Source organism: Falco naumanni, chromosome 9 (assembly GCF_017639655.2).
Source record: "Falco naumanni isolate bFalNau1 chromosome 9, bFalNau1.pat, whole genome shotgun sequence".
Lineage (NCBI taxonomy): Eukaryota > Metazoa > Chordata > Aves > Falconiformes > Falconidae > Falco > Falco naumanni.
Genome location: NC_054062.1, coordinates 29,391,616 through 29,412,603, shown reverse-complemented (window position 1 = coordinate 29,412,603; position 20,988 = coordinate 29,391,616). Strand labels below are relative to the sequence as shown.

Below are 20,988 nucleotides of genomic sequence, written 5' to 3'. Positions count from 1 at the left end.
TGTTATCTGGCAGAAGAAACGTACACTCCACCTCCCTACAGCCTCCTTTCAGGCAGTCATAGGGAGTGATAAGGTCCCCTGAGCATCTTTTACTCCAGACTAAACAGCCCCAGTTCCCTCAGCTGCTCCTCATCAGACCTGTGCCCCAGACCTTTCACCAGCTTCGTTGCCCTTCTCTGGACATGCTCCAGCACCTCATGTCTTCTTGAAGTGAGGGGCCCAAAATTGAACACAGTATTTGACGTGCAGCCTCACCAGTGCCCAGTACAGGGGAACAATCACTTCACTAGCACTGCTGCCCACACTGTTTTGGGTGCAAACCAGGATGCCATTGGCCTTCTTGGCCACCTGGGCACACTGCTGGCTCAGATGTTCAGCCAGCCATCAACCAGCATGCCCAGGCCCTTTTCTGCCAGGCAGCTTTCTGGCCACAATTTTAAACCTATTGATTCTAGTGAGCCTGGGTTTTTCACTTTAAAGGTGGTTAGGGGTTTTGGGGGGAGATGGGAGTAGAGTGTATTCTCAGTGTGTACTTTTTTCTTGTTTGACACTTAAAAACTCACCCACATTCATGTCATGTATAGGGGTGTGTGTGTCCACACTGAAGACACTACTGAAGTAAGTATTTATATCAGATATGACTTTGGTTCATTATACAGAAAATATTGTAAAGGAGCAATTTCTTTGAGAGGATTTCTTCAGGGTGCAGTAAGAATTGTTGGTCACTGTGTGGCAGCGTGGTACACATTACTCGCTGCTCTGATGTATCAGATGAGCCTTACTGAAGTACCTAACGTATTATAGCCTTTTTACCCTCCTTTAGGTCCCTTGTAAAAGTGTTTTTGGTTTTGTTTTTGGTTTTTTAATCCTTACTCTTTTACTTGTACTCTTTGTTTTATACAGTCCATAAAGCATATTGTGCTTTATGTTCTCAGTCTAATTATGGTCATGAAATGTTGTCTTTGCTTTTCTCACAAGATCTATTTGGGACAGATGTTATGGACAGTGCACATCACAACTCCTGTTCAGAGGTGCACCCAGAAATGCTGATGATCCTTTGAATATTATAAGCCTGCAGTGTCTAAACTAGAGTTACTGCTATGCTAAGGCTTCATCTTTGATATATATATATGACTTCTAGTCTTTATCATGGCATAAGCAGATCTCTGTGGTAACTGATGCCTTGGTTCCTTCCTGTGCCTGAATATACAAAGTTGATATGTGTAAAAATGAAAACTGGTGGGGAAGCAGAGATATTTAACTTTCTTTTACTAATTTTGCTGGTTTGGCTTGAAAGTACTGAAATTATTGCCCGAGCAAAGTTACAAGCTACTTGAAAATAGTAAATATAACACTAGTTTTGGCCTCATGCAACTGGAGAGGTCCTTCTTGTTGTCTGTTATCTGTACTGCAAATATCTTAAAAGGTAAAGTTTGTTTAAACAGGAGAGTACACACCTTTTAATATGCAGGTCCCTGATATGTGAGCTCATGAGCAGGTTATGTCCTTTTGTTTTTACTCTAAGGAGGGTTTCAGCTGTTCTAGGTCATCTGTATTGTTCACTAAGTTTCAAATGCTGAGCCTAGTTCCTGCTAGGAGGATTTAATGCTTTACCTTGGAACATAGTTGGACCCTCTTTGCTGTTGTTAATGTTTTGTGTGTCTTTTTCCTGCAGGTGGGATACGGGAGACTGTGCCATTGTACATCCAGGTGCTGTCTGTGTTATGGTGAGGTTGTTACCAAAGCTGTACAAAGAGGGACACTCTCAGGTGAGCCTGAACATATCAAAGTGCCATCTAAACAATGTCTTCTACTTTTCTGTAGCTTCATTTCCAAGAATTTCTTACTCTTTCCAGATGTGGAAGTCTTAAATTTTACCTAGAACACTGGCAAGAGGAACAGCACAAATTTCACTGGGTCAAGAGAGTCACAGAATCATTTAGGTTAGAAAAGACCTTCAAGATCATAGAGTCCAACCGTCAACCTAGCACTGCCAAGTCCACCACTAAACCATGTCCCTAACTGCCACATCTACACATCTTTTAAATACCTCCAGTGACGGTGAATCAACCACTTCCCTGGGCAGCATATAAAAATAACAAAGGCTCTTGACTATCAGTTTGACTAAGTCTTTCTATACCTGTCTGATGTAGGGCATGGGTATTGGTCCCACAATGCTTATTGCAAAGGTACACGTGTAGAAGTCCTTTGAAAATTGTTTAAAATATTGCTAATAGACCTAGTGACCAGAACAGTCTGGTTCTTTAGGCCTAATGATCCATAAATCTTCAATGCAGCTTAGAATCTGCTTTGCTTTGTCAAACCTTCCATACACACCCGTACTCTGAACAGGCACATTGCCTATATTGTATCTGCTATCTGGACTAAAATACTTGAATACAGTTTAAGTACATATGGAGGGGTTGAAATAAGACCAGATTACTCATCCAGAGCTATGGAAGGCGGGAGTGCAACTAACTGTTGGCACATCCCAACTCTGTGTAGCAGAACCAAGTCATCAGCTAGTGAAATTTTGTTAATTACAGTAATTAACTTCTGAAAAGCAAGTAGAATAGTTAATTGGATGGGAATGTGTCATCAGGAATCTATTGGAGTCAGCTCTAGGGCTGAGCTCTGTGAGAAAGCCTCCCAGTCCCTCAGTAGATGGCAGTGTTCTTAAAAATATGAAGGACTAGAGCACAGATTTCAGCAATTTTAGTTACGTATTTAAGTGTGTTCATTTTTTCTTTTTCTCGCTCCTTTTTTTCTTAGTCAACAAGAAATTATTACTGATAGTGTTTGTTCAGTATTGCTGTTATAAATAGGGTTGCCTCAGGTAAAATGGGACCACTGTTACACAGGGTCCTGCATCAGACTCTAGCTAGGAGTTAACACATGTCCTGAAGAGTTTTTCATCCCACAAAAAGGATAGAGGAAAAGTAGGATTTTTTCTGGCTAATTCTATTTAAAATCACGTGAGAAAATGAGTGGAACCTCATACTCCATAGCTTGGGCAGCTCACTGATGCTGCCAGGTAGTGACACAAAGGGTCGAACTTCAGTACCTTCAGTCATGACATATACCCCTTGTACAATGAGATGCTACTTGAAACATGGGAGTCATGAGAGATCTGATACAAAAGGCGGACGTGAATGGCTAGTGAAGGGGTGCTACTTGGTAGAAAGGTGACCTAGAAAGTGAAGGAATTTCTCTTTGAATAGTTATATTCTGTCCCAAAGAGAGAACTATTCCTTCTTTTAGTGCAACAATATTTGACAACTATACGAGACATGAAATAATTTCTTTTTGGATAGAGCTTTTTTACTGCAGACTTTCATTCAAAAATCTGAAGGGGCTTCTTGCTGTGACTTTAAGACCAAGTCGAACAGTACATTTTTTAGGAGCAGTGGTGAAGAACAGACAGTAACTCATCTCTTGCTGCATATTTTAGTGCTGTGTCAGGTCTTTTAGGCCTAGGTGTTCAGGAGTAAACTGGAAAAATCTTCAGAATCAGTTCAGTCATGTACAAATCCTTTGCTTTCACAGAAATGGCAATGAGAAAGCACAGCTTTTACAGAAGCATTAATGGAACTCAATAAAATTAATGTACTTTGATTCTGACCCTCAGAGGTAATATCCATTTTCCGCCAAATTTGCAGCTTCTGTGACCTTTGTCAGACCCAAGCAGTGATGGGCTGAAGCAGTGTTGAGCCTGTCAGCATAGAAGAAAGAGTAGCAGAGAGTAAAACACGTGGTCGTGTGTTTCAGCCATTCTGGTCATCTAGAATGACAATTAAAAGCTGAGGAGAACAGATTTGTGGTTGTATATTACTGCCATTCCTAGGTACGATCAAAAATAATTTGAATGTTGTAAGCGTACGAAAATTTGCTTAAAACACTTAACACCCCTCCACCCCCAGGAAGACTGTCTTTGAGTCAGTCAGCTTTAGAGGATATTGCTCATGTTCATGCCTAGGACTGGTACTAAGCCAGTTCCCATCAGACTTCATATAGTTTGACCAAATGCAAGGTGGATTTTCCTTTTATTAATATGCTGCCTATTCTGTGATGAAAGATAGCATTGCTATATGTTTCAAAACCTAAGTAAAGTGAGACAGGATATGTGGATATCAGGATATTCAGAGCTCTTTTTCTACCTTACAAAGAAAGAAGTTTCCCCTCAGCCATATCTCATGCTTGTCTGGCATTTTGGAGCTGTGGCTTTTAAGACCGCAGAGTGTCATGCCAGACCTTTACTATTTATGATGTCAGATAAGATCTCCTAGATCTGAGGAGGCTGGTAAGGGAAACAAAAGAACTTTCAAGAAGAGAATCAAGGCATGATTCACTTCTGTGTTCTCATCCTGGTATGTTTCTTGCGAGTAAGGACAAAACCAGTCCTCATATTATTCATTATGTAAATTATCTATACATTTTAAAAATAATATTGCTTCCACAGCTGGATTTGTCCACTCGATTTTTGTCTAATCTCTCCTATGATGAACTGCCGTCATATTCACTGTTGTAAAACTAAAACATTGTGCAGTAATAAGAACTTTACACCTTTTTAAAAGACCTTTATCCCTGGTTTAAATTTAGCCTAAACTAGGTGCTCTCACTGTAGATGTTAACAGCATAACACTTTCCAAGTATTTGTACTTAAAACTGAAAAATATTCCTAAACTTAAAAGGTCTCTGACATAGATATGGCCCACAGAAGACTGTGTCATTTGTCTGCCTTTAGACTAATATTGCTGATATCACTGCTAATGTAATTGTTAATATCACAGTGAATTCCTAAATACTGCACTGCAGTGTCTGCATGAGGAAAATCTTTGGGTATTTTGCCAGAGCTTCATTCCCCTTAGGATTATGCAGCCAAATCTTTCAGAGAAAGGAAGGGAGACTGGGACTCTGGTAGGAGCAAGGAGACTAGAAATACTGTGGCAGTGGGTCCTCTGGCTTAGGCTGGTAGCTGAAGGTCAACTCTTTCCCCTGAAGGATTTGCTGCAGGCTTTGCTCCAGCCTTGTCTCCTAGGGGATTTTTCTTCACTGAGCCTGATTACAGCGCATTTTTTAAAAGAAAATGCACAGACTGTCTGCATGTTCTTTTCCAAGGTTATTTTTGGGCTTTTAGTAAGAAGTTTGCTTGTTCATTGATCAACCAGCTTCTGAAGCTTTCACTGTTTTTACAGACCAAGCAATTTTCTCCCTGTGCTTCCAACCCCAGAGCCTGCCCTTTTATTTGTTCTATTTCTCTTGCTATTCACTTTCTCCTTAAAAAGCAGCTGGTGTCTCTAAAGTTGCACTAAAATCTCGGTGATGTACCCTGGATTGAAGACACAGGAACTCTGCCAAGAATCCCTGGCTAACTATACTGAAGATAATTTTCTACTTTGTTTTGGTTTTCATGCAATCACATAACTTATGACGTGGCACACAGACAAGTTTACCTTCCTCTCAGGTGTCTGATGAACATCATATTATAGCACTACATATTAGCTTAGAAAAATGAGAAGGAGGCACTGCATTCAGCTAATACTGTGGGGAAAAAGCAAGAAGTCTGTCAGACCATGAGAATTAACAAAAGAATTCTTAACATTACGAAGAGATTTTGTTGCCTGGCTTAAAATGGTCAAGACTACTTAGTGTATTTTCTCTAGAAGGCAATAGTAGCCCTGGTGGTCATATGAGGAAATCTCTGTAGCTTTTCTTAACACAGAAGCTGTACCAAGGGAAATGTGAGGAGCCTGATGGAGATGGTATTATTTGTGTGGAGTGTTTAACTAGGCCCTATCTAGGTTTGTGGTTCTGGCAAAGTAGAAGCAGTTCACATGTTCATAGCGGGGTTTTTCCCTGTCTGCTTGCAAGGAATACATGAATACAAGTTACTGTGCAACTTCATAAAACCCAGTTATACATATATATACATATACAGCAAAGCAAGTTTTGCTCAAGGTCAGTGGATGAGAGTTAATCAGGAAAACATTTTGGTAGAATGGGAATTTTCTTGCAGCTGCAAACTGTGCATCAGGGATTTGAGCTATAATAAATTTATGATTTATTTTTAATAGCAATTTAAGGAAAAAAATTGCACAGATGATTTTCAGAAGTGACTCAAGCTCTCTACAGACAATAGGTTTTAAGCTGATGGATGTCATACCTTTTCTTTAGAAAGCACAATTTAAAATTCTGGGTCATTTGGAACTTTCTGAAAGTGCTAGTTTTGATGCCTTGATTTCTTCATTAGTAAAACTAAGTCTCTGTGATATGTTAGAAAGTTAATTCTTATTTTCTGTGAAGGGCTGCTAGCTTTTCAAGTAAGAGTTGCTCTGAGATTGAAAAAGAATTATACTTAATAAGCCAGCTTATTCTGAATCCAGTGAAATTGCTTCTCATTTGTGTTACAAAATCAAACACCATTGTCCTAATCTGCATGTCTGCCCCCATTATTGCCCTATTCTTTAAAACTTTACATAGATTTTTCTGAGGACAGCTTATCAGAAGGCCAAAGAGCTCTTGGGAGTAGGAAACACTTCGTCTTTCTAAGACCTGTGTTTAAATATATGATGCACAGTTACATTTGTGTGAAAGCTAGTTAGGTCAATGGAGTAGACATCATTCCTAATTGGGAACAAATTGCTCTAAAGATAATTTTTGAGAATTGAGATACTTGTTTACGATCATTAAGAAGCAACAATGAAGGAAAGCTTCAATTCAGCAAAACATGTAGAGAAGTGTTTAAAATTGTTTCATGATACTAAGAGATACAGTTTTGTTTCTGAACAGTGCTTTTGGAATGAAGAGTAGATCACGTCAATATGACTTCCCATGTGCTGAATGTTAAATATATTCTCAGTTACTGTGTTTGTTTTGGAGCTTGTGCCTAATAACCTGCCCTTGGTGCTGGTCCCTTCTTTTGAATGACAGCTGATTGCTCTCTTCCTTCACTACCATAGTGTTGTGGCAGTAAAGCTCAGCTGTGGATGGCCATGCAGGTGCTTAGGTGGGTATATGCACGCTGTTCACGCGCAGAGCTTCATAGAACAGACATGCAGTTGCACTTGAGCCTCTAGCCTTAGAAGCTTCTTTTCTGGGCCAGATTTTTGCACCCAGAGGTTTGTCAATTTAAAACCAAAAAGCAATAACCATGTACAGTTTTAGTTCCAGCCTACTGACTTCAGTTCTGTGTCCATTTCAGCTTTCACTGGAAATCCAATGTGCTGTGGTTGATCATATCCAGTCCTTGGTGAAGTCAGAGAAGAGTCGCCAGGTGATGTGTGGATCTGGCTTGCTGAGCACCATCATAACTTCCTGTCAGGATGCCTTCCGCAGTGAGAGCCATCCACTGCATCTGCCCCTCACTCGAGTGTTTGAGAAGCTTGCGTCACAGGCTGTTGAGCCAGATGTGTTAAGGTATCAGATTGTATCTAATGGAACCAATTTGCTTTAGTGGTACAAATATTTTGCAAAGTTTATGTAATAATTAATACTTCATGTAGTGCTCTATTTCAGCAAGGCTCTTAGCCTTTTGCTTCAAGTCTCAGTTAATACTACTTACATATTGATTACAGGATATATGTTTAATTGACTTAATGAAGATGGTATGACTCTGTAGTGTTCTGCTGCATCACCTCTGCAGGGGTTGTAAAGCCATTTATGAGTGGTAACTAATTAAGTAATTGCAAAACAGCAAGGGTTATTCTTTCCTGGTATTCATATGGAGAAGCTGTTTCCTGGAGAGTAAAAGTGACTTTCTCTTAGCTCAGATCCACGTCAATGACAGATGCAGAAATAAGAAGCATAGTCTTGTTTCTCAGTCTCTGCTGTTTCTACTTTGATTCTACTTTCTTCTTTAATGCTAGCAAATGCTAAGCATGAGAGCACCTAACAGAGATCAGAGTCTAGATGAAGTTGGATATGCAGTGGAAGATCACGTTCCTTTACTCAAAAATGGAACTGAATTTCTTAAAAACTAACCAAACAAACCAAAACAGTAACAACCACCAAATAAACAAAAAACACCCCAAACTCAAAAAAACCCATAGGGTTTTTTTTTCTGAAAAATTAGTGGTATTTAAAAGCATTGCTGAAGGAAATAAACCTATGGGTTTTTTTTCAATTAGAAAACTTTGAAAGGGGAAGTGTAAAGTAAACAAATGTTTTTGATGATACAATGGAAAACATTCCTTCTGTTCTGTTGGGGTGCCTTTAAAATTTGGTGTCCAAAAAGAAAGTTGGTCTTCAGAGGGATGAGATATATTTGCAGAGTTGCTATGAGTCCAGTGTCCAGAGTTGATTGTTCTCCTTTTTTTGGTTGCTTTCTCCTTTTTTTTTTCATGTTAGGCAATTTCTTTGGTTGGGAGGTTCTCTGTCACTGCCTTCCAGGCCCAGCACAAACAAGACTGAGGTCCTTTCATGTCAGGGGAGTGATTCAGCTAATGCAGCGTGGAATGAAGGTAATCACACCATGAACAGCCTGTTGCTGATACAGTGGCTGGGTCATAGATGTCTCTGTAACGACAGGAAAATGCTGTTGGAGTAGGTTGCTCCAAGATAGTCAGTGAAAGTGGAGTATGTATGAGTGTTTTACAGAGGGCATTGCCCAGGTTGGGTGATACTTGCCTGACACTGAAAGTTGATCTAATGATGAGTAGAGATCAAATTATAATACATGTGCTCAAGCCAGATGCTGATATAGACTCAGACTTGGCTGCATCAGACATGGGAATGATCTATAAAAATACTAATCATATTCCACAAAACAAGGGGAGTGTTTCCTGGGTTTGCAGCATATTTTCCCTGTGGTTTATAGCTAGAACTAGAATAAATATGTAAATAAAGAACATTGCTTTTTGTAATTCTTAGGATACCCTGGTAGTCTGTCTTGCTTATACAGGTGATTTTCTATCCAAGTCCTTTCTCTGTTCTAACATATTTTGCAGGTGAAAGGCTACAGTAGTAGTATTTGGCACTTAAACTGTTCTCGTGCCTATGGGACACCTGGTACAGAATGGTACAAATTTGGGTCTTATGTTCTTTGAAGTCATTCTTTAGATCCTCTCCCATGTGTTAGTTCTAACTATTCTGTTATGGCAGAATATATAACCACAGAATGTTCTGTGTATAAGAAAAGTGGAAGCAATGGGTCAGGAACTAGAGCTGAAGTTTGGAGCTACCTAAAGATGTGTGGGGAGAAAATATGGCTTGTGTAAGCTCATGTCTCCTGTCAGCCTCCCATTTTGAAATTCCTTCAGTGCAATATTTTTGTGTATTGCTGAGTATTTCTGCAGGCTGCTGAGGATGTGTTATTTGAAGAGCATGCAGATCTGTTCTTAGCAGTGATGAATATGGGCAAAGCCTGTGGCTGAAAAGGTATTGCAGACACTGATTTGGTTAGGCACTGTGTTGATCTTGTAGGTTCAAAAGAGGACATGGTGGACAATAAAACCGATCCTCAGACAGCTGTGCCTGTCAGCAGCTGTGCTTGGGTGTCTAAGGGATCTGCATTGGCACTCCAGACTGCAATGAGTCTCATCTCCATGACGTCACCTCGAAACTTCCAGCTCCGCAGTACTGCTTTGGCTCCATCTTTTGTGGAGTTTGACATGTCCATGGAAGGATACGGGTATTGCTGCTGTTGGTTTCCTGTTTAGCTGCTCTGCAGACTCCAAGCCCTTATTCTGGACACAGCAACCAACGCTCTCCATCTTAGTCAGTCCTTGTGTCCTATCACTGCCTTCCTTGCAGCAATGTTGCCAAACAATTTTGTTACTGTCTTATTGCTGATAGCCTAAGCTCTGGCTTGCTACTGTGATGCTGCATTATTAAGTCACTGGTGACCTTCAGGGATAATTTTATGTTTCTGATGGATGGGTGCCTTCTTGCTTTTGTAGGTGTTTATACCTCCCTACCTTGGCCACTGTCATGGGACCCAGTGCAGAGCAATCTGTCTCAGGAGGAATTGGCATGGGTAAGCACTCTGACTCATTTACAGCTTCCTGAAGGCACTGACTTTTCAGCACCACTTAAAGCATTCAACATGTGTAAGAAATGGCAGCAAATAAGCTGTGTATTTCAACACACTTCTGTCTGTATCCCAGTCCAGCTCTGAGCTGTATAACTCAGACTGCTCACCAAAATACAGTACCAGACGCAGCTTAATAGTGTGATGCTTTAACATTAACATTAGCGGTACAAATTCAAAGCAAACTGCTGAAAACAACAGTCTTAACAAGTAGAAGTCATGAGATTTCTGGGTTACCTTTCCCAGAAGGAATAGAAACTGTCACTTAACATGAAATGAGGTTCTCTTATAGATAAAAATCTATGAGTGAACTGTGAAATGGCTGTAGCTTTTGCTTCCTGAATTTTGTGAACTTTGAGAAAACTTGTTTCTGGCTCAGTGCTTCCCAACTGATGAGCTCTGTGGTATAGAGATCTAGTAGTCATTTCTCATCAGTTAATTTTAGGTCATTTATACATATGTACACACTCACATATGCAATCTGTATGATATTGAAGATAGGCAGTGAAATCTAATAGAACAGAACAGAAATTAAACCTCGTATTCTAATATTGGTTCTTACATGGTTTGGGCTACAGATGAAACAGAAAGCAGGTTGCTAATGTCTGCACAGGGAAACCAGCTTCCTTACTGCCTTTTTGTTTCCTGCCTACAGGAACCAGAATGTTCCCTCCCTCAAGTGGCCTGACGCTCTCATGCTGGTTTCTGGTTAGCAAGTTTGGTTTGGTGCACAACAATCACCCAGTCCGTTTCCTCACGGTTGTGAGGCATATGTCAAGAACAGAACAAGAATTTGTTTGCTTTTCAGTAAGCTTCTTCCCACAGGATCTTTCTTTGGTCATTTCCACAGAAGAAGTGGAATTTCAGCCACTTGGTAAGGCTCTTCTCAGTTAAGCTGCAGTGCTGTATTCTCTGATTATATGGAATTTTTCATGAACAAATTTTGTCTTCTTATAAGTACCCAGAACATTAGTGAGACTTCTTTATCTCTTCATTTCCCTTCTGTCATCCTGTTGTGATTGTAATTCTTGGTCATATTTCAGTTTTAGGTTTGCCGTAGGCATTGAGAATTATTCTATGGCATGCAGTACATAATAAAAATTACAGATATTCCAAGGAAGACTTTTGAATGTCAGTTATGTGGTTGTGTGCAGTTGTGGGAACTGGATTTAAACCAGCTGATCCCTGCCTGTTCTGTGTGGCAGTAGGCAAGTTTGGAGAGTAGGACTGAGGAGTTTGGGAGTGATCTACCTTCCTAATCAAACAGCACATTACTTTTCCTCACTCTTAGGATGTTTTCTACCATGCCAGCCTATTAATCTGTTTTCCTTGTTGACATTTATCCCTTTCTCCTTATTGAATACAGTAGACACTTCAAATGTGAATGTGATTGAACATTGCAGAGGTTTGGGAATAGAGTGGGAATAGTAGCTGGGTTTTTTCATGCACAGCTGACATTGTGTGAGTGCTCCAGTTCTCTTAGATGATGTTAAAAATCCCAGCTTACTTCTTTTCCTAAAAACTACAAATTAATGTACAGAGGTTTATCATCTCATGAATTCACTAGGAATTTTTTTTCTGTGTCAGCTAACTCGGTGAATATCCTGAGGGGTTCTCCTCTTAGAGAATATGTTGGCTTTGTCCTAGTTCAGTCTAGCTTTGCAGCATTGAGGTAGGTGTTATTTGGGAGTACAGCACATCGTATGCTGGAAGAATCTTGAGAGTTGTGCAAGTCTCAGATCCTGATAATAGATCTTCAGGGAAGGTTTTAAAAACCTTGAACAGAATAGCACCAAATCACTGTATACCTACAGAGAGTCATGTTCTTTGTGTCACACTTTATAGCTGTGTTCCAGAGGCAGGGGAAAGTGAGAGACTTTGTTTACTTCCCCTTGTTTTTACTCCTACAGATATCATGGAACCTGAGGATGAGGTCTTAAATCCCTCCCAATTTCCAGGGCAAGTCCAGTTTGGCTGCGGCAAGCTGATGGTCACTGGCCAGTGGCATCATCTCACAGTGACAGTTGCTAAGGAAGCAAAGAAGAACTGCATTGTGTCAGCTTATATAAATGGTCAGATGCTTGGCTCTGCAAAGGTAAAGGCTGTTTGATAGATCTTGTGCCAGACATTTGTCTTTCATTGCTTTTATTTTCATCTCCCCATGCACGTACCATGGCTTCTCAGTATTAACCTAAGAGACTCAAAGCACGGTGATCTGCATATATAACATCTGCCACTCTGCACTGTGCATGAGTAGAGTCAGAAATCCATACAAACCAAGCTGTATTTGTGCTGCTCCTGAGAAGTATGTTATTGGTTTATACTGATGCTTGGAACTAGTTCCTCTCCCCTCAGCATGCAGATAACCAGGGTAATTTTCAGTGGTGATGCTCATATGAGAGTTGCGGTTACCTAGTATGCAGGTAGCTCAGGGTTATGTTGATGAAATTCACTTCTACCCTTAGGCCAAAATCTTCTGAACTGACTAGTGATTTTGAGGATCTCTCAGTTTACACCCAAGATTTTCAGAAGTTGTCAGCTATAAAAGGTACATCACATTCAGGTGTGAACAGAGAACCCTACACTGACGGTGCTTTGAGCTTAGGCTGAAACCTGCAAAGGCAATAGGTTATGTAGGAAGCCTCCATTGTTCAATAAAGGCCTGAAAAAGCAGTAAGGTTGTTGAGAAAAGAGCTTCTGTGACTGGCCAGCTCTTTACAGGAATCCTAAGATGGATGGAATTTCCTCAAGCATCTTACATGGGCATGTTTCAAGCTGTCCTCTTCCTCTTACACCCATTGAACAATCAGTTGATGAGTCAGTGGCCTTTTTCCCCATTGTCACGCTAGGCACTCAGGAACAGATCGATGTTCCTCCAGGTTAGTTGTTCAATGTGTAAGATAGCTCTTGAATTAAAATACTTCTTTTTTTTGAGTTAATGGAAATGAAAGAAGTGTTTCAGTTAGGAGAAATTTGTAAATTTCATTAATATCTACGCAAGAGTTCATCGCAAATGTTGGCGTAGCTAGTATTTCCCCTAATGTACCACTTCTTGTCATCTTCTTGTTGCATAGGAGTCAGTTCTGAAATAGTGGATATCTGAGGTTGCACAAGATACCATAAGAAAGCAATGCAAATGTACCCGAAGTGTTCATAACCTACAGGATAAATGAGAAGAGCCTGTAGTTTGTTATTATCATCATGCTTCTAGTTTTGAACCTAATCTCAAATTATTTCTGAGATTTGATTTTTGGAATTTGAATGCTCCAGGCTGGTAATGTTGAAAATGCAGGCTATGTATGTTGCAGGTCTGGTTGGTGTGGTGGTTTTCTGGTTTTGTTTTTGAATAGTATCCTTTTATTAATTGAGACTTGTAACCTTGGTCTCTTCTTTCTTGTTCCCATATTTCAAATCAATCTCAACACACATGAAGCTAACTTCTGTGTTTATATTTCCCTTGTAAAAACAACCTGTTTAATTCCAAATATTCTCTTTCCCATACTTGAGAAAAATGATCTGTCTTCTAAATGCCTTTTGGGACCTATATCCATTTCAAGAATGAAAATTTAATTTCATTTGCTTTCCTTCAAATGAGACTGAAAGTCATCAATAAAACTAGGCCTAAGCATTGCAATTGATTAAAGAATTCACAGCAACTGTGTTTAACATACAGTGAAACAGCTCATAATAAATAAAACAAGCCTTTAGTAAATAAAAGGTTGTCCCAGTGCTGGGGTCTCTGACATGATGCAAGCCTTTGTCTTAATGTCTACAGTGAAGAAAAGATTGTGTAAGAAATTAGAATTGCACAACGGTTGTTAACAATACCAAAAGCTATTTTGGGGTTGTGGAGCTGGGGGGTGGGGGTTACTGTATTGCATCAAGCCTATTTGTTCACTCAAGTATCAAGTCCTACATACTAATATTGACCACCCCTGTCTTCTAACTTCAGTAGTCAGAGATCTGTAAACACTAGGAGTCCCATCTTAACAGCAAATTGTTAAAGGCAGAGCTAAGCCCTGAAGTACAGTATAGTTTCTCCCTATGAAAAAAAATCCATCTACTTCCTGTTAGAGCTTTCCACATATAAATGGAATAATAGACTTAATTTAGGAGGCACAATCCTTATTTTGATACCAAAAATGAATGGTGCAATTTCTTAAACTATGTTGCTTTGACTGAAGCTAACTGATGCACCTTGATACCCTATATTCTTCAAAACCTGTTTATTATCTAGGTGCCTAGTACAAAGTGTGATCTGTAACCTGGCTTTCTATATTAAAAGTCACAGTCTGAGTTATGAAGCTTAGAACAGGAAAAATAAGTCTGTGCTCGAGAGAGGATTTCTTTGCCAGTACTTGAAATGATTTTGACTGTGCTTTTTAAACAAAAAGTAGGCTTGAACTTTGTAAAATGCTTATGTCTGTGATGCTTCTGAAAATCCAGTTTCTAAACAGCAGTTGGTAATTGTGTTGCACAGCTGAGTAAGACTCCATTGAGGAAAGAGGTGGCAGGCATATCTTGCAGGGTCAAAACAGTGAGGGACCCCAAGTGTATTCTGTCCCCTTAATGAATTCTTCTTCTGTTGCAGATGCAGTATCTCCAGCCCTTACCAGGTAGCTGTATTTCCATGGAACCCTCTTCCTTTATTGATGTCTATGGATACATAGCTACTCCTCAAATTTGGAAACAGATGTCCTCCTTGACCTGGCGCCTTGGCCCTACATACTTGTTTGAAGAAGCCATCTCTGTGGAAGCAATGGAGGTGATTAATAAGCTTGGCCCACAGTATTTTAGCAATTTCCAAGCAGTACAGCTTCAAGGTATGTGATAATTCTCATATCCACCACTATTTGTCAGGGCAATGCTCTTTTTGTTCTTATAATCTATTATTAGTATTCCAACTGTGCCTAGAGCTTGCTTTAAAAGCCTGGAACTCTGCATTACTGAGTGTAGTAAGATACGATGAGAATCTTCTACCATACGGTAAAATGGGCAGAAAGAGAAGGGCAGGAATCAAGCAGCAGAGGGAGCTGGAGAGTGAAGAGGGATAACATGTCCTTGAGGAGATGGAAGATTGCAATTTCTGTTGGACAAACATTAAAGCAGCAGCTTTGACTGAGGTGTTCTACATTTATGGTGCTACAGAAAAAAAGTCAGAAAAAGAAGCATCATCTTTAATTGCAGATGTCTGCAGAGTAGGGGAGAGCACAGGGGAGAGAGGGGTAGGGGAGTAAGTTACATTCCATTTAATGAAGAGGCTTTTTAACTAAAGTGTACTGTTAGCTTCAATTATTAAACAGGCAGACAAAACATTTCAGTTATTGATTACTGTTCATTCACCTCTGTACTACAGCTTGGGGTAAAATGGGGATGGTCGTCTCCCATTTGAAAAGAGCAGAATAATCTCAGCTGGTAATGCTCCAGCCTAAAGCGAAGTGAAAAGACTGGCTGAAAATACTCCTTCAGAATGCCATCTATCTAGACTAAAAAAAACTCCAAGTAAAGCATGAGAAGGGGTTGTTGAAAGAGAAATTATATCAAAATACAGGCCTACAGTAAAAATGTTACCAACAGAAGTCAGGAGGTTTGTTGAAGTGTTGAGTCTTTCTGAAGTCTGGGGTGCTTGTTCTCTACTAACTGGTCTTCCCAGCTGCGCTTTACTACCAACTAATCATGGATTGTAGCCATCTGACTCCAGTGATGCCCTGATGCAGGGAAATCATGGGGTGTTATACAAGATGTAATTTCATAATTGTGGAAAGATATATTTCTTCCCTATTTCTTTCTTTTTGGGGTGGGCGGGGTGGGGGGAGCTCAGGGAAGGGAACTGTTACCTAATATCTCCCTATTCCACCAAAACACGCAAAAAAGAAACTTTTCTAATGGCAATTTTTACTTTTAAAATTTCAGCACAAACCCCACAAATATTATGGTTTATTCCTTAAAATGGATTTATGACCTTGTTGCAAACAGCAGTTTGAATTGTTGCAGTGGTGTTGTGTCCCATCTCACCAGTATCTCCTTCCTACTCCCTAATCAGCAGCAGCTGTGCAGAGGCTTAGCCGTAAGTTTGTGTCCTACTGGAAGGGAAATAGGTGACACGGTCTTGGGGCATTTACTTCAAGTTAATCTTCATGTGGAATACATGCTAATGCTTTTTGCCTATAAGGGCTTTTTCAACAGGATTAGTAAACATTTTCATAAATCAACTGTTTTCACAGTCTATAAAATAGTCAAAAATATACTTTTTCTTTTTTTTAAAAAAGGTACACATAGTTTTTTTCCAAATGCAAGCAGGAATAGAAAAATCTTTAAATAAAAGCATGTGAGAATTTCTATCATTAAACTGCTGAACCTGGTACCTTTTAGAGGCTTCTTATATGTTGTGGGTTAGCAGCTCTGAACTTTTGCCTTTGTCCTTTTTGCTTCCACATTAATCCTTGCTCCTAGTACCCCTGAGAAAGCTCCCAGTAACATGGAAGGCCTCTGAAATGTTTTCTCTGCCCAGAAAGTTTGTTTGTATTGTGTGGACAGAGGAAAGTTTATTCTGTACTTTTCTGAGCTTCATGAGATACTGGGAGAGGATGTAGGATCTACACAAAGCAGTAACCAGAGGAGACAAGCCAAGCACATCTCCTATTGGTGCTTACAGTGGCAAGCTCCTATGGACTGTGTTGCAAAGGGTGAGGGCTTTTTTCTGATTATAGTTGAGTCAAAATCAAATTCCTATCTAAACTTTCATTTCCTCTGGTTATTTTTCATCTGCCTCTCTCATGTATCATATGTTGAGCGTGTGAAGTTCCTTCAGAGATTTATACTTTTTCTTGTTTTAGGTGAGGATCAGTACAGTGATCATAATCCTACACCTCTGGTGGCAGAAGAGAAGATTTCTTTTGGAATCAATGCCGTGTGCTCATCTCTCACTACGGTCCAAGATATAAAGAGCTCCTACAATGAAGTGGATGGCCGGCTGATTGCCAAAGAGGTCACAAATTTCCCTCATTTGTCTTAAACACACTTTTTCTTGTTTCTGTTTGATTTCCTACAGCAAAATTTGTGACTTTGTTAGTTGTGGATCTTCAGTGATTTATTTTTTCCCCAGCTTCTCATTTCATAACTCCATTATACCCACTGTTTTGTTTTCATCTGTGGAGAGGAGTAGATTGGACAATGAGACAGTGTTAAAAACTTTGCTTGAAACAGCAACAGAAGGCACAGTTTGCAGGTCTAATGATAATTTGTTTCAGTCTGTGGTATCTTAATGCCTTCACAGTGACCTTTCACATGCTATTCTAGCTTTATGGCCAATGATACTGACATGTCAAAGTAATGCAGTTGCGGGATATTTTAGGTGGTGAATGTTTGTCCTAACAATCAACATTTAAGGGAAAAAAAATGGTTTTCATAGTCTAAAAGTAATAAAATAATCTAAATTATTAGAGGTTCTGTTTGTTACTTTTTGTCTCCCCCATATTACCATGGGTTTTCTTACTGTTTTAGATTGGGATTAACTCTCGGGACAATTCATCTCCAGTATTCCTAGCTAAAAATATTGCTGGACATCTCTCTGGTTCCTTGCGGACTATTGGGTCAGTTGCTGTTGGCCAATATGGTAAATGCACTATGCCTTAATGTTTCATATTTTTTAAGAGTTGGGCCTCTCCTCTGTCAAAGAACAGATTTATTCCGTGTAACTTTCTGGTAGAGTAACACTGTAATTTTCTAGGGGTAAGAGTGTTCCAGTCCTCTCCAGCCACTACTAGCCTGAACTTTATTGGAGGCCCTGCCATTCTCCTGGGTCTCATTGCTATGGCCCGTGATGACCACACTATGTATGCAGCTGTCAAAGTTCTGAACTCTATCCTGAACAGCAGCCCAATGAGTGAAAAATTGATGAGGCACATGCATGGATACCAGGTAGATACCCTTGTTCATTCATACTAGTTATAGTCTTTCACTTGGAAAACTTTACCCCAAAACCTATCAATGTCAATGAACCAAACATATCCTGGTTATTAGCACTTATGCTTGTAACTTTATAAGTGATGAGATCTTTGTGAGGGTGTTACAGGATAGTGCTCTAAATTCTGTGCTTGGAATCTCTCTAACAGCATTATATGCTGATGGAAAGGTGAGAACAGGTGCTTCTTGGTGAGATGTGAACTAATAAACTAAATAAACCAGTGCAGCAGATTTGTGAGTGACCCACCCTTCACATTTTACTAACATACTTGATCCCTCCCACGAGAGACTACTTCTCAGACAGGTCTGCGTCCTCCTCTTGGCTCATCCAGCCTAAGATTCCTCTTCACAGACTGCCCAGTGCAGGCTGACAGTGAATTCCTGTGGCTCAGTCTTCACTGTGTATTAGGAATTGTGCTGATATAAATAAGTGCTGTCTGGATTTTGTTGATTAGGTCTTTCCTAAATTCCTAAAATCCCTAAAATCTCTCAACCTCAAAGCTGTTCAGACTGAAGAGTTTGTTTTTATTTAAGTATTATGTATGTAATATTGGATGGCTTAAGGCTCAGGTGTGAAGTTTCAGTTCAGTATCATTTACTTTATGCTGTGTGGGCTAAACAGAGTCTTATAGAACAGAGAAGGCTCTTTAACAGAGATGGTTCCAAACAAGACTCATAACAGTAGGGTTTCATGAATGATTTATTATAAAGTTTCCATTTTCCCAATTTGTGAATACTTCATAAACTGATCCTGATTCATACTTCAATATTGCTTGCCCAATCCTTTCTTGTAGGTGAATGCCAGCCTTTAGATTGTGTATGAGCTGTTCCTTTTGACTTTGTGCTAACCTGACAGATCACCATGTTGTGATGGAGTGGTTTTGCTCTTTGTTTGGATGTCTGAAACTTTTTTCCAAACAGCCAACTAATAAACATGCCTTCATATGTATTTTCAAATGAGTATCTATTCCTCCCAACCTAATCAAAGAGTAGTGGCTTTCTGAACGTTTTTCAGGTTTTTCTCAGTGTATCAGGAATTCGTTTCATGATCAAAGATAAACTAATTTGAGAAACTGGCAATGTTTCACACATGCCTTTTATTTGAAGAGGTCAATATGAATTTTTTTTTTTAATTAATACCATTTGCAAGCAACTAAGAATATACCCATGAAGAACAGCGTAGAGAACTTACTGTAGTTATTTACAATTATATTTGTATGTTACTTTTTGTAAATTCCATTCAACATAGTACGGCATGCATTTTGCTTCTCTTCAATGCCACAGAGTTGTCAAATTCCTTCAAAAACTTACCTTTTCACCTACTGCACAAGATTTTATGCCTGGACTGAAATCTTTACTTTCTTCATGATGCTTATGTAAGATGTATGCATGCATGACTACTACAGCCAAGTAAACTGTGTATTTGTCTTGAATTAAAGTGTTGTATATTAGTTTATAAACAGATTTATACTCAGCAGATACTTACTAAGTCTTTATTTTCAGTTGCTGGCGTATCTATTGAAGAGTAAGACACAGCTGTTAAACAACAGGATTTTACAGTTAATGTTCTCCCTAGTGGGTACAGCTGAGCTTGGCTTTGAGTCTTCAGTCATCAAGAACTATAGTGCATTCCAGTATGTTCTCTGCAACTTCGAGGTAAAACTCTTGATGTGGCTTTGTGAGTTTGGCTGTACTACAGGTGGCTTTATAGTATGAAGTTTGGTTTGTTCACAGCACCTCCTGGACCCAGTATTTGGGATGGGGTGGTGTGTGGTGATTTTCCACACTGAGGCTCACCTGGGGAGGTGGTAGCTCCTGGAATGGCAGGTTCTCTGTCACCATGGCTCCCCACTCTTCCCTAGTGCAATTTCTGAAGTTTTCTTACAGTCCCTGAGGGCCTGCTCCTCAGGGCTAGCTCAGGAGCAGCCATTCCTCACACTGGCAGGGATTTCCCAGTGCCTGCAGTTTGTCGTTGCAGAAACAACCGAGAGTTTATGATGTTACGCTTCCTGAACTACTTGTAACTGTTTCTCTGCCACAAGTTACTGTCCTCTCTGCTCAGCAGAACAGCAGAACATCTGCTTTCCTTTTTCTTTCAGCTTTGGATGAAAGCACCAGAAAATCTTGACCTTGCTCTTTTTTCGCATCTTGTGGAGATCTTGCAGTCCTCCAGGTATACAAGCTAGTGTTTGAATCAGAAACGTGGGACAAGTTCACCTGTAACCTGAAGCTGGAACTGTGAGATCAATATGAAGGGTCCAATCCTAGCTGGAATCAGTGGACTCTGGCAGTTAATAATTTTTATATTGCTTTTTCAAGGCTGGATTTAGTGATTTAATCAGTCCCTGAGGTGATGATGGGCCAGATTGGGAAAAGCTATCTGGTGACCTGGTTTACATGGAACCACTGCTGTACCATGGAAGTTTAAACGTCTACTGGGCAGGGGGGATATCTGAATGTTAGAAATGAATATGAAATAATAAAAGTATAATTGAAGTTGTGTTTAAAACCAAAACACAAGCCAGGAAGACTTTTTTTATAACAATATACTTTGTTAATCAACTGTAGTAGAGTTAAATATATCTGAAGAGACAGAGCATGGCAGAGGAGTAAAATAGATCACAGCATTAGATTGCTTCTTTTTGGTACCAGAAGGTTCTTTACAGAGCTGTCTGGTGTCCCTTGCTGAGTTTTACAGGAATAGCATTTATTACCACCAACTCACTGCTTGAAAATTCAATAATGTTATTTTCTTTGAACTTGTTGAAATGCAGCAGTTTCCGGGGGAGAGGACATATAGGAAGGGTAGAGAACACACAGAGAAGTCTTCAGATCTCCTTTGCTGACACATATTCAATTTGTCTGACAGTTTGAAATGTTGCCACACCAACATTAGAAGCCAAAGGTGCAAAGTATCAGTGCAACCTGAGAATCTTTTAGCTGAAACCCAGCAAATTTTGTTATTTCCAGTAAAAGCTTTTAATAGTCTCTGTGCT

General features: G+C 39.7%; 1 protein-coding gene across 3 annotated transcripts in view; it reads left to right on the top strand.

Annotated features, from left to right (window-relative positions):
- Window positions 1-20,988, top strand: part of WDFY4 (WDFY family member 4) — a 144,536-nt gene that overhangs the window by 29,844 nt on the left and 93,704 nt on the right. For 2 of the 3 annotated variants that reach the window (XM_040606886.1, XM_040606885.1), the window contains exons 13-25: window positions 1,676-1,769; window positions 7,202-7,416; window positions 8,347-8,459; window positions 9,421-9,628; window positions 9,897-9,973; window positions 10,683-10,901; window positions 11,938-12,122; window positions 14,619-14,850; window positions 16,864-17,015; window positions 17,531-17,642; window positions 17,757-17,947; window positions 19,496-19,648; window positions 20,092-20,165. In XM_040606886.1, the coding sequence (XP_040462820.1) occupies window positions 1,676-1,769; window positions 7,202-7,416; window positions 8,347-8,459; window positions 9,421-9,628; window positions 9,897-9,973; window positions 10,683-10,901; window positions 11,938-12,122; window positions 14,619-14,850; window positions 16,864-17,015; window positions 17,531-17,642; window positions 17,757-17,947; window positions 19,496-19,648; window positions 20,092-20,165 (2,025 nt within the window). Of the gene's footprint in view, window positions 1-1,675; window positions 1,770-7,201; window positions 7,417-8,346; window positions 8,460-9,420; window positions 9,629-9,896; window positions 9,974-10,682; window positions 10,902-11,937; window positions 12,123-14,618; window positions 14,851-16,863; window positions 17,016-17,530; window positions 17,643-17,756; window positions 17,948-19,495; window positions 19,649-20,091; window positions 20,166-20,988 lie in introns of those variants that run through there. The other variant, XM_040606887.1, reaches the window with a different exon arrangement.